The 16,383-nt window shown below is 43.1% G+C and overlaps 1 protein-coding gene across 2 annotated transcripts in view; it reads left to right on the top strand.

The window, feature by feature from the left end:
- The window catches only part of plce1 (phospholipase C, epsilon 1), a 142,347-nt gene that overhangs the window by 53,236 nt on the left and 72,728 nt on the right, over positions 1 to 16,383 (top strand). For both annotated transcript variants that reach the window (XR_013962992.1, XM_080747797.1), the window contains exons 6-7: positions 1,095 to 1,303; positions 1,833 to 1,975. Coding sequence is in view for 1 of the 2 variants with exons in the window: in XM_080747797.1 (XP_080603923.1) it covers positions 1,095 to 1,303; positions 1,833 to 1,975 (352 nt within the window). In the remaining variant the exon portion in view is untranslated. The remainder of the gene's footprint in view (positions 1 to 1,094; positions 1,304 to 1,832; positions 1,976 to 16,383) is intronic.

The following is a 16,383-nucleotide window of genomic DNA, read 5'->3' as shown; positions in this document are numbered from 1 at the left end:
ATATATGGAGATCCCTGTCTCTAGAACCAGCCACACAGATATGGGCTCTATTCATGGGTTGCATTTGTAGTCCTACACCGTCCATGTTAAGGACGAACACAGGTGTTTAAACTTTAAATTGTCTGATTGGCTTAGAACTAATGTTCTACACCAATCAGAACACCTGTGTTGGTCCTCAACATGGCCGCTGTAGGACTACAAATGGAACCCGTGAATATATGGGCATTCCCATATGAAGTCCTGTTGGATATGGGCTTAATATTGATGACATCAGGGATCTCCATATATGGGCATAAATTCCTTTAGTGTGGTTCCCCTGACATCACAGTGATGTCAGAGCTGGAAACCCATTCCTTCCTTCCTTCCTTCCTTCCTTCCTTCCTTCCTTCCTTCCTTCTTTCCTTCCTTTCATCCCCCGTTCCTTCCTTCCTTCCTCCTGCAACATTTTCAGGCAGTGATTAAAGACGGTGTTTCCAATAATTAGGCTCAGCAGTATTGCTTTCATTGTACTCTGGGTCCTCATATAGGCCCTCTGTATCGATTTCGTCCTATTTTTGCCAACTCCCCGTCCTTGCCAAAGACATTACCGTCCATTTGCATCGCCACTAAATGTTGCTGTAATGGCTTTCTTCAGAAGTTTGACGTCTCTCAAGGGTCACTTACACTGTATGGAGGCGGAATGATTCAGTAGTTTCAGAGAAGCATTTCCTTTTTTTCTTGTCTTTTAGAATCTGTTCCCAGAACAGTTTGAAGTTGAGTTTCAAATTAGTTTACTTTTTCAAAAGACTTAGTTCAATTTGTATTAGTGATGGTGATATATCTTTTTTTGTAATATGGATTCAACAAGGTCAGGAAAATAGCATTGTGAGCTTGTAGATCTGCTATTTTCTACAGATTAACCCTTACTAAGGACATTAGTTACTATTATTAATTTTGTAATCACACCATAAGGCTTCAGTTAGTTATTTCTCTTGTTTTCACTCTATTCTCAGAACAGTTCGCAGTGAATGGGAAGAGAGGAGCTTTTCTTCCAGGTCACACTGTTGCTGTCCATTCTGTACAGAAAAGAATGACATATCATCTCTTCCCAACAGGTTGTGAAACACATATTGGACCAGGAAGAGGGCAACCTGATCCATCCCTCCAAGAAGCTCCTTCTGGCCTGCCCTGGGTGTGTGTGTGTCAGAGTGGCTCGCTGGTCAGTACAACGGTCCAGCGCAAGCTCCTCTTCCATTCCCAGCAGCTGCTACGGTCCCAGTCCCTGCCTAAATCCCTGGTGTGATCCTGCAGCTCAGACGCCCAGGTGTTGTTATTGTTTTTTTTTTTTTTTTTTTTTAGCAAACTAGGAAGGCCTGGATCAAACTAGAAACCTTCTGGCTGCCAGGGCCTACTAGGGGGCTGTGAGGATATTACAAGTGGGCCCCTAAATAATTGGCAAAACATTCATATTTTAATGATCGTATAACTAATAAACATTAAATAAATGATCGTAAAGGCATGGTATTTTTTTCACTGTATTTTCGTTACACCATTTTGTAATGTAAATCAAAGGGCCTCTGTTCGGACTGAAGCCTAGCCCAAATTTGGAGTCAAACGGGAAGTCAAACTGAGATCTGCATTGATTCCCGCCAGTCCTGTGTGGATCCTAATATACATGATTTTATTTTATTTTTATATATACAGTATGTTTTACAGAAAATAGAACATGTACAAGCTCGGCACATTGTTTGCTTGTAGATCGACTATTTTCGGCACGCAGCATTGCCATACAACAAAGTATAAATCAGTCTTGTGTTAATGAATGTCTATGTGCCGTTTGTTTGTGTGTGTAGGTTCTACCGTGCCGCGGGCCAGAGGACGTCAGTGTGCTCTTTACTGAGCGGAGCCTTGCTGGAGGCCACGGCTGCCCTCGGTGCTCGCTCTGCCCTGCCCTGTCCTGCACCGCAGGGCTCCACCGGACACGCCTTGATCAAAGGTGAGTGTAATGTGTGTTTGGAAATCTTTACTGGTTCACTTTGTCGTCAGTAGTGACTATGGGCAACAGTGGCTCAGGAGGTACACTACATTGTAAAGCACTATAGAAATAACAGACCATTCATTGCACTATGCATCCTCGCAGAAATGAGTGTGGTAGACGAGACGCTTTGACAAAAGCTAGCATGAATGAATGAATGGTTCATCTGACCTCACAAACTCCATGTATCTATGGATATAGCTGACCTGTTCTGACATCAGTGATGACTCGACCAGCTCAGCAAAAGGGTATACCTGTCAAAGTGCCCATGTGCACGCACCCGTGTGCACACACCCATTCTCATTCCCATATTCCCATATCTGGGAATGCCCATATATGGACATACTGTATTGTGTCTCATGATAACCAGTGTGTTCCTTGTCCCTTTTATGCCCATATATGGAGATTATTATTATTAATGTATCGTCTAATACATTTTTATTTAATAACATGCCTATAATGACATATGTTTGCCAGATTGGAAGTGTTTAAACCCTTTATTTATGCTGGTAAGCCGAGCTGAGACCAAATAGCCTCAATCTGTATTGCTACAAACTCCAGTTTCTAGTTAAAGCCAGTATCTCCCTAAAAAAGAGAATATAAAAGAATACAATATGTCAGAAAGAGAACCTGGATGAACACTTGATGTTGAAACAAAATGGGTGATACAGTGTGACACTGGCTGAGTGTGTTTTGACATGGCTGAAGGATAGCACACTGTAAATGGCTGGAGTTGAGTCACTGTGGTCCCCCGTGGTTTGTCTGTCCTACATTATCCTGGACACAGCTCTTTTCCACTATAAGAGTCAGCCATGCCATGTGACATATTGCACACGTTCTCATTTGTTTCCATACGCTATGGCTCAGTGTTAGCTAAGGTCCCCAGGATAAACGTTTTTAAATGGCGAAAATAGCTTGTAAATCGGATAATTTGGCTTCTTTCATGAAGTGAAAACCCCTTCAGACATGGTTCTGGTTACACTGGGGGGAAAAAACCCAGCACAGAACTACAGAGTCTCTGGACCCTGCTTGATCCCACTGGTCTCCCTGTTCCTTGTCTGCTTCCTCTTATCACTTTCTCCGTTTCACACACACACACACACACACACACACACACACACACACACACACACACACACACACACACACACACACACACACACACACACACACACACACACACACACACACACACACGCACATACAGAGCGAGGTGAAAGCTTCTTCTTGCCACATTCAGAACCACTCCACAGCCCTGCATCTTCTTCACATCAGAGTATACTGGGGTTTCAAGAGCCAAGGTCACTTCAAAGATCTGAGCCAGCCTCTTTTGATTAGCTTCAAACGATACCTTGACCGCACACGCACATACATGTGTGTGCGTGCGTACGCGAGCGTACACACACAGTGACTTGGTATTGTTAGCATTTCTTCTTGAGTCTCTGGTTCTCGAACGGCTTGAGGCTTCTAGCTTATGAAGGTAGACGCCATTTCACTGGGATAGATACCGCTGGGGATCCTGTGTGTTCTTTTGAGGACTAGACTAGGATTTAAGTATCTGATCTCCTGTGTGAGTAAGTAAAACATGTAGCTGTGAATTTATTTTCCCACGTTAATATTAATTTGGCCATGGAATATTTTGTGCCACGGATCTTTTTTTTTCTTCCCATAATGTTCAATGTTGAAAATAGCAAGCAGCTAATACTAATAGCAGTAGCAATTGTGATCTTGTTGATCGACCATTTTCAAATAGCCATTATATATAGGGTTGAAGTGGTCAAACAGATTTTCATAACATACTGCAGGGTTCCCCAATAGGCGGCCCGCGGGCCATTTGCAGCCCGTGGGGGGCTACTGTCTGGCCCACACCAACCCCAGTAATAATGGTGGTATAAGAGCAGCAACAACACTAGTATATCGTCGTTGTCGGGTGGAAATCTCGTATCTCCAAATTTGTACGTTCTTTCGCAAATCAGACAAGGCCGTCGCACAAAAGTAGTGAAAACAGCAGATCTACAAGCACACAACGCCTTGCGGTGCGAGGCGTTGTGTGCTTGTAGATCGGCTGTTTTCACTAATTTAAATAATTTTTAAAATGATAAATGCAAAACGAATGGTTTTGGACATACAAGATTTTCACCCGACAACAACGATATCTGAACTGTCGCAGTCGCTGGAGTAGCAGGAACGCCACCGTCGCCCCCTGCAATGTTGTGGCCCTCGGCTTGGTACCCTAGACATAATTCGGCCCTTGGGGAAAACTAATTGGAGAACCCTGACATACTGTATCAACTCATTTTGTTGGGGACCCCCTGGAACCTCCTTGGACCTCACTTTGAGAGTCTCTGCCATGAACCGTCGAGATTCGTTTCCACGATGGTTTCCTTGGCATTTCTTTCCACTCAATCTCTCTCTCTCTCTCTGGACTGTGTATGGGTCAGTTGGCTAGTTGTGTGTCCAGCTCCTCTGCACTGATGTAACTTATGACTTTAATGTAAGCTGATCCTCGTACATCCACTGCCTCTGGCCACATGCCAGGTGACAGGCTGTCTGTTCTGCACCACTGATGAGGTTTCAACAGTGCACGCACGCGCGTACGTATGCACGCACGCAGATCTACACAGACAGATTAATTCAGTATATGTTGGTTTATGACAACTTGCATAGATGTCTTTTGGCCTTTCCATGACCTCCAAGTATTACTTAGACGCACGCACGCACGCACGCACGCACGCACGCACGCACACACATACAGTACACTACATTAGGCTTCAACGTTATGATGCAATCATTTTTTTTATAGGAGTCCGGGAAGTGGAATAGAACCCCCCCCCCCCCCCCTTTCACACGCACGCACGCGCACACACACACACACACACACACACACACACACACACACACACACACACACACACACACACACACACACACACACACACACACACACACACACACACAGGGTTCTTCTGGGTTCTCCGGGAAGTAATTAAGGCTCCAGACCCACGCAGCCTTGTAGCTCCTCAAGAGGCCTTTCAGGGCCTGTCAATCACATCAGCAGGTGCTGTGTGTGTCCGAACTGAAAGTTGATGAGTCACTCCGTGCAATGTAAACAGAAACAGAGTTCTCAGTGTCAGTTGGATGCTCAATGTTTTATCTCAGTGGTTCTCAAGCTCTTTAATTTGATGAACTAAACCCCTCCACAACTCTGAGAGTATATAAATAGAACGGGTCCATTTGGTTCCATTTGTATTCTCTCAGAGTTACAGACCTGTAAAGTGTCCATTTGGAACACCCCTCAAGGAAACCTTGAGGTTTGCTGGACCCTACCTTGAGAACCACTGTTTTATAAACAACATTCCTGAGCCCGTAGGCATTAGAGCCTATGTGGTATGCGCCCTAACCGCTAGGCCATCAGCACCCCTATAATTTAATTATTATATTACTGATATATATTTTCACCAGATGTTCACCTAGAAGCAAAATATTCTGTATGCCAAAATCTAGGTACAATGATCTACAATGACTGTGTCCTTAAAGGGCCACTTCACCTCTGGGAGAACCTAATCTTATTTTATTGTTGTTTGGGACACGATCAACACAATCATATGATGCAAAACGCATCATTGATGATGCAAAATGCATCACTAGTCATGCTGAAATACTAAAATATCTAAAAACACAGATTGAACACAAAAAATAACACAGGATTGTGTTGATCGTGTCCCAAACAACAATAAAATAAGATATGGTTGTCCCAGAGGTGAAGTGGCCCTTTAACTCATTGCATGCCAGGCCCGATAGTCCCGAGATTATTTCAATGTCTTTCCCTGCCAGGCCCGATAGTCCCGAGAATTTCCGCCATTTTGAAAAAAAAAATATTTTTTTTTCAAAAAATATTTTTTTTTCAATTTTTTGAAAAAAAATGTAGTAGGCATGATAGAAATCGCGAAATTGCATGTTTAACCCCCATAGCAACCCCATCTATCAAACATGGCAGCCATCTTTGTTTACATTTTAGGAAAACATAATGGCTTCTATCTCATGAATGCCAGAACGGATTTCCATTCGGATTTTTTTGTTTGAAAGCTGTGAGCAATGTGGACACACGTGGTGCATTATCTAGGCATGGGTGTGCATGATCCGTGCACTATGAATTACATGGAAGTCTATGGAGACTGGAGGCATGGTAGAGTACGAAGGTATTGTTAAATGGCGGGGAATGTGTTAAAGACTGACTTGTGTGTCTGTCTTGGTGCCTGATATAAGAGATTCTTTGGTTTTCTAGTTTCAAGCTGTGTGAAACTGCTTATATCTTCACAATCAGCTTTATTGTCACATAACCGGTGTAAAGAAGTGAATGAAAGTTTTATTTGTGTTTCCAGAAAGAGAAAAAGCAAAGGGGGGGGGGGGGCAATGGAGGGCAAGGAGGAAATATCTAACCTCAAAGAAAAACATGTTAAGGAGAGGCAAAAATCTAAGACATCCACATACAGTATATGTACATACATGTATATACCAGTAAGACTCCCTAATCGGGAGATAAGCGACCGTTGGTCGCTTATCTCCACAAATAGGCCAAAAGTTTGTTTTACCAATTATCAAGACATACGGGCAGTTGACAGTTTGACAGTCTGACCTCACCAGCCCATATTTGGGCATGAGCAACTTATGTCTCCATATATGGAGATATGATGACATCACACAGTCCTCAGCCGATGATGTGGCGTGATGTCATACAATACACAAACGAGCCCTACAGTATAAAGGGGCAATTCTTGCCAGGAAAGAAGCATTTCTTCGACTCAGACCTTATCGCCAGGGTTGGCTTATAGCAGCTGTCGGTAGGACCATATATGGATTCTGTTAGTGTGGATCTCCTAACAGGGCATCATCTGGGATACAATCCCTTTTATGCCCATATATGGAGATCCCTAACATAATCCCTTTCATGCCCATATATGGAGATCCCTAACAGAATCCCTTTTATGCCCATATATGGAGATCCCTAACGGCATCCCTTTTATGCCCATATATGGAGATCACTAACAGCTAACAGAATCCCTTTTATGCCCATATATGGAGATCCCTAACAGAATCCAACAGAATCCCTTTTATGCCCATATATGGAGATCCCTAAAAGAATCCCTTTTATGCCCAGTTGGTTGCTAGGGTAAAAAAACATGGTTGCTATGGTAAACAGTTGGTTGCTAGGGTAAAACCATGGTTGCTAAGGTGGTTGCTAACGTACACTAACAGACCAGCAACAACAGACTGTTGCCACAGCAACGTACACAAAGGTTTGTGTACACATGTGGTGTGATGTCATACTGAAGATATATAACATCACACCGTACACAAACAAAGGTGTGACGTGTGACGTGTGACGGACGGACGGACGGCCGGTGGAGGTTTTGGTAGTAAACTGCTCCCTAACGGTCGCAATAAACCCACAGATATAAAAAGCTAGATACCTCATCCGCTGCAGTTCATACTGGTAGAACAGGACTGGCGGAAGCACGGAACTGTGGAAGGCACTCTGGCCCCTGCAGTGGGAAAGGGGGAGTCTGATTGGCCTACCGAGCATCCCATTCTGTGACGCACAAGGAAGCGTCCTTCAGAATTCTGGAAGCTTGCCAGTCCTCTTTTACCAACGCCCCAGAGCCAGAGGAGGCGTCTACCTTTTAATGTCTATGTATAAATCTGCAGGTACTGCACAGTGTACATGACACTAGACATAAGGTGGTGACCAAATGCTCACCTATTTTTGGCCCATTGAACCCCTATGTTTGTCTAATGATATATGGTGACATGGCCAGAATAGGGACGATAGGTTTAGACTGGGACTGAGGTAAGACTGAGATGAGTCAGTGCAGTAAAATCTGTAAATGCTTGGCCTGTTTTGGCCGTAGTACATGTTTTAGACCGTTAATCGTCATTAACTTATATGATCATGATGATAGCCCTAGTCTAGTGTAAAACTGTGTCATCCTCGCAGAACCTTGTTCATTTCGGCATGACCTGCCGAATCCAGAATAAGTTCGACTTTGTTTGGAGTGTTCTGCAGGCATAACTGTGCGTATGAATGTTCCTCGTCAACTTTCCTGCTTAAATAAGAGCTGATAGTCATAATAACAGCAGCATCAAAAAATATGAATGGAGCTTGAATTAATTCAAATGATAAATTGAGTGAGTTTATAGGTTATCCAGAGCTGTCCATGGTGATTGTTTTTTTTTTTTTTTTTTTCATTTTATCAATTCTTCTAGGGGATGTCACTTTCATTATACCAAAGTTGGAGACGTCTTCTTGTCCAAGCTTTAGTTTTAGTTTTTCAAATAATGTTTGCTTTTCTTTGTCCATGTATGGTGCTAGTCCAGTTCTCAGTGGTTTAACCCCTAATACGTGACCTTTGATGATACAGTAAATACTGCCAAAATAGCTCAACCCCATCAATATGATACAGCTATGTACTGTAGCCTGTGCTAGCATCAAGGAATAATTAAGACTGCTCAAAAAAGGTCACCATTTTGTCCTGGCAGTTAATTTTCAAATTTATATTTGTTTTACTTTGAAATCAAGGATGGTAATTTTCTAAATTTGACAGTGGTTTCAAGCCTTTCCTCTGTTGTTTCGTAGTTATGGAACTACTTTTATCTTTTCTATTTTTACAACTTGGCAAAGCTGTCAATAAACAGTGTGGTAAGTTACCACACTATGAAAACGTGTTTGGCGTTATTGGCAGATAAAGTGTTAAATGCTTCTGCATGTGCTTCTATCGTCTGAAACCCTTGTGGGCCTGCTCGTAATACAATTAGACACACAGAGAGAAACAGATGCACTTGTATTCTTTATATTGGTAGCCAAGCTTATATGGTGAAATATGAAATCACTACTTTTTATTATGGAAATCAGTGATGCTATAATCGGGCTGAAACCTTTCCCTATGTATAATACTATTGATCTTGAATGTTGTTCTGTGAATTGTTGTACCTTTGCACTAATGCAGCCAACCCGTAAGCCTGATTTATACTTAGTCGTATGGCTGTGTTTACTTAGTCAGTCTACAGTACAAGCGCTCTGGCACAAAATGAAAACTTGTCCCTGGGGTCGCCTGCTGGCCTACTGGTCCAGGCGCATACCACATAGGCATTGATGCCTGACGGCGTCGCCGGTTCGATTCCCGATCCGGACGACCTTTGCCGCATGTCACTCCCCATCTCTCCCCCCATTTCCTGTCAGTCTACCTGTCCTATCAAATAAAGGCATAAAAAGCCCAAAAACAAATATAAAAAAAAAAATAATAATAATAATATGTCCCTGAACATGAATGAAAATGGTCTAGTTAACCGCAACACATTGTGAGCCTGTAGATTGTCTATTTTCAGCGGCGGACACTGTGGTGTGATGGATTATAAATTAGACATTAAATCTACTCTCCCGGTTGGAGATAGTCCAACACAACGTACCACATCCAGTCTATCAATGGCTCTGGTCCCAAATGCCTTGGAGGATTACCGGCATAATGGTCTGTGTGGCTGTAGTTATATTTTCAGAGCTTTAACATTAAGTGGTGATAGGTGGAATGTTTTTCTTTACATTCTCCAGCTGCCACGTGCGGCCGTAATAATCTGGAAACGTCGCCGGTTCCTCTGATGTGCGTCAGACGGTCAGTGACATGTAATCTTGTGGCGGTGTGACACGTGTGTGTGTGTGATTTTAGACAGTAGGAGACGAGCAACCAGGAAACTAAATGAAGAGTGTTTTATGGTGAAGGTTGGTGTCTATGAGCCCCTTGCATGGTGGTGGTGGTGGGGGGGGGGGGGGGGGTCAATGTAGGGCTGCAGCTATCGATTATCTTCTTGGTGATATACAGTATATCTCAATTAATCGCAGCAAAATCATTTGAATAGATTTTTTTGTAATTGACTTTGTCCTACAATGTGTCAGGCAAAATGTGTTTAGCCTGTTGAATTGCATATCAACCAGTAAGACTTCCTAATCGGGAGCGTGATTTTAGGCCAAAATGTGTAGGAGCAGTGTCCAAAAAATTGTTTTTTGGCCTGATGGTGGCGCTATATGGGACAGATCCATGTTGATGACATGAGTGTAGACATACCGTGTAGCGATTTGCGTGATTTTAGGGCAAAATCTGTAGGAGTAGTGTCCAAAAATGTGTTTTAAAAAATCGGCCTGAAGGTGGGGCTAAATGGGACAGATCCATGTTGATGACATGAGTGTATAGCAAGTGTGTAGCGATTTGCGTGATTTTAGGGCAAAATTTGTAGGAGCAGTGTTTTGCAAGAATCGGCCTCATGGTGGCGCTAGAAGAGGGCCATGTGAGAATTGATTGTAGTTTGGCAGGCAAAAAGTGTGTGTGCAAAAGTTGGCATGGATCGGGCCAACGGTTGCGGAGATATGAGCAGGGCAAAAGTGTGACGTGTGACGTGTGACTGACGGACTGACAGACGGACAGCTGGTCGAGGTTTTGACAGCAACTGCGACCTGATGGTCGCAACAAGTCCACAATGCTTGACATCACAGTGCGATGTGAGCTTGTAGATGGAAGCAAAATGTCTAACTTTATTTCCATTCAAATCTATTATTGATAGAAGATAGATTAAGTATAGATTAACGCAGTTGGATTAACTGTTGCAGGCCTACATCAGTGCTGCTGTGTTGTGATGTGATCTTGACACCCATAAAACCAAATACTTTCTGGAAAGAATAAAGACAACAAGAATAGATGAGGGTAAGCCAAGGTCAAAGTGGACATAAATTCTGAGGGCATAAAATGGACCAAAATGGTGTCAGAGTTAAATTAACACTGGGGATTTTACTCTCTTTGTGTAATGCACGTATGCACGTAATGCACATAATGCACGTAATGCACGTACATGTACTGTATACTGCATATTATGTGCATTTACTGTATGCATGCATGCACTTAGGTGTATATGCCGTGCTTACTTGAACACGCAGATGTGTATGCACAGGCACAACATTAAATGCACGTACGCACGGACGAATGCGCACACGCACGTTCAGGTATAGAAACTGACGAATGGGGAGATCACTGTACTGTGTCGTGTATGTCCTTATGAGAAACATGTTTTTGTTTCATGGAGCTTCTGTGTCAACACAACACTGTTTATGTTAGGAACACCTCGCTAATGCACTGTCAGTCGGATGGCTTTTGTGTGTGTATTTGAGCGTGGCCCTGTGTGCATGTGTTTGGCAGTGTTTATGTGTGTGTGTGTGGAGGGGTGTGGGCAAGAAGTATGTGTGTGTGTGTTGTAACTATTTGGAAATATGAAAAATAACAGCATTGCAGAACCAATCCAAAGACGTTAGGGTCCGGTGGTCCTCCTTATTGGGACGTTTTCAGGATTGGTTTTCAAAGCAGTGGGCGAAGGTTTGCTACTGCATTGTTTCTCCGCTGTTCTAGTCCGGTAGTTCTGAAAGTGGGGTCCGAGGAGTTCCAGGGGGTCCCCCAGCAAAATTATCTTGCGGTTGCGTCAACCTTGAACCCAGCCCCTCTTCCATACACGTACTGTACATTATGGCTTTTTTAATTCCTAAAAAAAAGGGAAAAGCTTTCTTTGTTTCGTTAATTCAGCTGCGATTTCTCTCTGCAGTGTATTGTAATTTTTGTTGCATCATGCATGAATCATTGGTGTGAACTGGAGCTTAATGTTGTGGTACTGTATGATGTTAACGGTACGGTACATAGAATGGCAGCTTGGCTAAAAGAAGATTAAAACATGAATTGAACCGCAATCGCAATATTAGTCTGAAAAATCGCAGTTAGATATTTTCCCCCAATCATTTAGCACTAGCCTGTGCGTGTTTGTGTACTATGCAGTAAGTTGGCTCCTCTAACTCTAGCACATGGCTGTAAACTATGTATGCTGTCAGTGAAGAGTGGGAGGGGAGAGAAGGGAGGGAGAGAGAGAAATGGTTTGTTGAGGAGAGGAACAGAGCGTAAAGCAGGTGAGAGAGAGAGAGGAATCACAATTCAAATTAGAAAGTTCAAGTAATGAAAGAAATAGGGAGTGGGAGAAAGAAATAGGCTGGACAGTCGGAGAGAGAGAGGGAGCGATAGAGCGGCATAGAAACCGAGAAAGAGAGAGAGAGGGAAAGAGAGTGACAGAGAAAGGCAGGCAGAGAGAGAGAGAGAGAGACAGAGAGAGAGAGCGAGAGAGGGAGAGAGAGGCAGGGAGAACAGCTGCAAGGGACTCTCAGCTGAAATGTGGACAAGTGTATTTGTTTCACTCGGGCACTGAGCTGTCAGTGTGGGAGGCGACTGCCAACCTGAGCGCTCAGCTGAATCTGCCAACCATGAAGCCCTCTCACAGAACGGACTACAAGCTGATCAGTGAGTACAGTTGAGTACAGGCAACGGTGACTTAAGTCCACTGCGTCTGCCGTAGAGTAAAATCCTTTGTGATAATTTAACTCTGAGAGTGGGCAAATGTAACCAAATGGACCCGGTAAGGGTCCAGTTGGTTACAGTTGTACACTCTTAGCGTTACAAGTGGATTTGGGTTAGTAAATTATACATTGTTAATTTAAATCTTGAGAGTGTAAACATGGATCCAGATGGACCCTTATGTGCTACCATGAGTGTGTGTTTGTGCGCGGTGATTCAAAACCACCTGTATGAATAGAAAGTGAACTTATCAATGTTCATTAACGTTTCTATTATGCGACACCAAAGATGCCTCACGCACTTTAGTTTGCCACAGTACATCTAATGGTGCTGTAGCTCAAATCAAATGAGAGGAATTAAATCCTTGTTGTTGTTCAATAGGTAGTCAGCCTTCACGTCCTCCCAATGGGGTATCCTAGGAAATAGGATTAGGTAGCTACAGAAGCGTTAAAAACAAAAGATTTGTCTGCATCAGTTCATGATGATCTGAAGACTAGATCAGTGTACTCAAATATGCATCATATACACTATCATATTAGACAATGAATATTATATAAAAGTAGTGAGTATTATATACAAGTATATCAAAGTTGTGAAATAGCAGATCTACAAGCTCACAATAACATGTTGTGATGCAACGCATTGTGAGCTTGTAGAGCTTGGCTATTCTCACTACTTCCAATGTATTGGTTTATCGATTTTGGACATACAGTACAAGGTTTCCACCCGACAACAGCAATGAAATGCTAAATGTCGGCTGGCAGGTGTCTGAAGCTCTGCATGGGGTTGTTGCGACCGTAGGTCGCACTTACTATCAAAACCTGCACAAACTGTGAGTGAGTGAGTGAGTCAGTCTGTCCATCTGTCTGTCTGTCACACCTCACACGTCACACTATTGCCCTGCTCATATCTCCGCAACCGTTGCCCCGATCCATGCCAAATTTTGCACACACGCTCCTTGGCTGCCAAACTACAACCTCCAAGGACCCCCGGAGCTCCAGGGACCCCCAGGTCCCTGAGGGACCCCCAGATGTAAAAAATTACCAAATGTGCAAAAATGACCAAATGACCACCCCAACGGGGCTGCTCACGGGGAATTCCCGGGGACCACCGACTCCTGGTGCTCCAGAACGGATGCAAAAGTGGTGGCGCCCCCAGTGGAGGACCCCCTCCACTGCAGCTCACATAAAATGCCGTAACTCGGGCTAGGAGGGTCCGGGAGAGCCGGGGCTGGTACCTATTCGTCCGCCAAGGCAACGCGGACACCCCACCCCTCATTTCTCACATGGCCCTCTTCTAGCGCCACCATGAGGCCGATTTTTAAAACACATTTTTGGACACTGCTCCTACAGTTTTTGCCCTAAAATCACGCAAATCGCTACACAGTATGTCTACACTCATCCCATCACCATGAATCTGTCCCATATAGCGCCACCTTCAGGCCGATTTTTAAAAACACATTTTTGGACACTGCTCCTACAGATTTTGCCCTAAAATCACGAAAATCACTACACAGCATGTCTACACTCATGTCATCAACATGGATCAGGAAGATTTTGGAAAAACAAATTTTTGCCCTATTTGTGGAGATAAGCCACCTACGGTCGCTTATCTCCCGATTAGGGAGTCTTACTGGTATAGTGGTCTTTGGGGGCCATCGCGTATTGTGGAAGAGCTCACAAGAACTCATTCTGTCTTACGTTACTCTTTGTTTGCTCCATTATGCAGATTTAAGACTTGTGTGAGGTTTAAGGATGGTCGTTTATCTGTTGTAGCCCTTCACCCTTTTAATGCTTGTTGAGTGTAAAGTGTGTGTGTACACGTAATTATGTGATTGTGAGTCGCCTACAGTAACTCAACATTGTCAACAAATCGATGTAAATTGCTACTGCTGCCGTGTGTGTGTGTGTGTGTGTGCGTGTGCGTGTGCGTGCGCCTGCGCCTGCGCCTCACTTGAGTCTTGAGTCCTTCCATTTGTGTATGTCTGCTTCTGTCACTGCTTGCTTATTTGTTTGCTCATGTGTGTTCATGCACATGTACTCACAGTATACGACTTGTGCAAACATGTACTGTGTGTATGTTAGCACTGAGGATACTGTATACTGTGTGCGTGTGTGGGAGAGTGTTTGAATCCATGTTGTATTTCCTGGTTGAGTTGGCATTTCCAGAACTGGTTGTTCACATTCTACAATTTCTTAAACACAACATCATGGGCCATGACACAGTGATTGCTTTGTTTCCATCTAAAAGGAATTGGTATGACAATATAGTTTGGTTGTATGTCGTAATGATGTTATTATTTTGCCAATTCCGTGGGTCAAGACCCAGAATGTTTTACAGGCTTACTCATAGCAGAGCCCCACATGAGGACTGTGCCAATGTGTTTAATGGCTTTGGGTTACTTTAAAGTTGCCGCAGACTTGTAACTCTGCTTCAGCATAACTCTTAATTGATTACTACCGATGTCCTGCCCGTCACTGAGAAAGTAAACAATTAAGTTTTATTCCGCTGTTCATGTCTGGAATATGTCAGCGCAGTGGCAAGCTCCTCACCAATCTAAGAATATGTTTATTCCTGGATGCCAGGATGAGAGTCTGTTTTTTTTGTAGGAAGGAAGGAAGGAAGGAAAACATGGTTCAGGATTTTATTTTTATTTTTATATAAGTCTGTTGTCAACTGTAGTCCCCTCCAATGATTTATTTGTTTTGGCTTTGTGCATTATATTTACTGAAAGATGAATGTTTTTCCTGGAGTCTAGAGCAGACAGTCTAGTTGGTGTTGTAAACTTGCCCCTTAAGATAAACGATAATGACAATAATAATAGTAATTGTTGTGATTAATTTGTAGATAATGTTGTACTACCTTTTTTAAGGTCATTGGGAAATGAATTTGTCTGACTGTATAATGGTGTATTGCACCTGTTTGAGTGACCTACATCTCCTAGTATAGAACTTGTCATTGAATGCATTGAATGTCTGTCTGTCTGTCTGTCTGCCTGCCTGTCTGTCTGTCTGTCTGTCTGTCTGTCTGTTTGTGTTCAAGGTTCTTCTGCTTCCCGAGAAAGCATCTGCGTCATTTTATAGTTTTGCGTTGGCTATTCAAAAATAGAAGATATAAAAGCTTTAAAATCTTAAAAGTGTGAGAACTACTGATTTGAGAAGGCATTTGTAGAATCGGCCTCTGGTCTTAATGGGTTAAAAATTGTATTTACCCAAACAAGACTCGAGGAGAAAAACCAGGTCATCACTTAATACAGAGTGTCTATGTAGAACGAGCACACAATTAATAAGGCGTCAAAAAAGTACATATCGGCCGCACACTTGAGTTCAATGGAGAAGTGGCGCCACATTATATTCGCTTCCTTGAGCTATTTAGGGTGGGACTTTTGCACTTCCCCCGTAAACTCTTATTTTTTGACCAATCACAACACGTGTTTCGTGCACAAACAATATAAACAGATCCGTCACTTCCTTGGGTGGTGCCTCTGCCAAAATCCAGTACTTCCATTTAGACTCAACAGGTTAGGTACAATTTACAATTTAGGCATTTAGCAGACGCTCTTAATCCAGAGCGATTTAAAATAAGCATAAGCAAGATAATACATCTCAGCCACACCAACTCAAAACGGCCAAAGACGGATTCTGTTCGGCGGTTCCCGACATTCGGTCGTGTTGGAAGTCACCATTATTACAGAAATATATACTGCATGCTATGCTGAACGTAATCCACTTAGTGTCATCTTTTCAAAATGCATATTTACCGTACAGTTTGTGTTTGTATGCTTATTTCGCAATACCTATTGCGCAATCCTCTGTAGAGTGAGTTTGTCATCATGGTCACAAGAGTATCGGGTTTCAAGAGGGAAGGGGGGGGTTAGAGAGAGAGAGAGAGGAGAGAGAGAAGAGAGAGAGAGAGAAAGAGAGAGAGAGAGAGAGAGAGAGA

The sequence above is a fragment of the Nannobrachium achirus genome, assembly GCF_963921795.1.
Source record: "Nannobrachium achirus genome assembly, chromosome: 18".
Classification (NCBI taxonomy): Eukaryota; Metazoa; Chordata; class Actinopteri; order Myctophiformes; family Myctophidae; genus Nannobrachium; species Nannobrachium achirus.
This window is presented reverse-complemented; position numbering and strand designations above follow the sequence as displayed.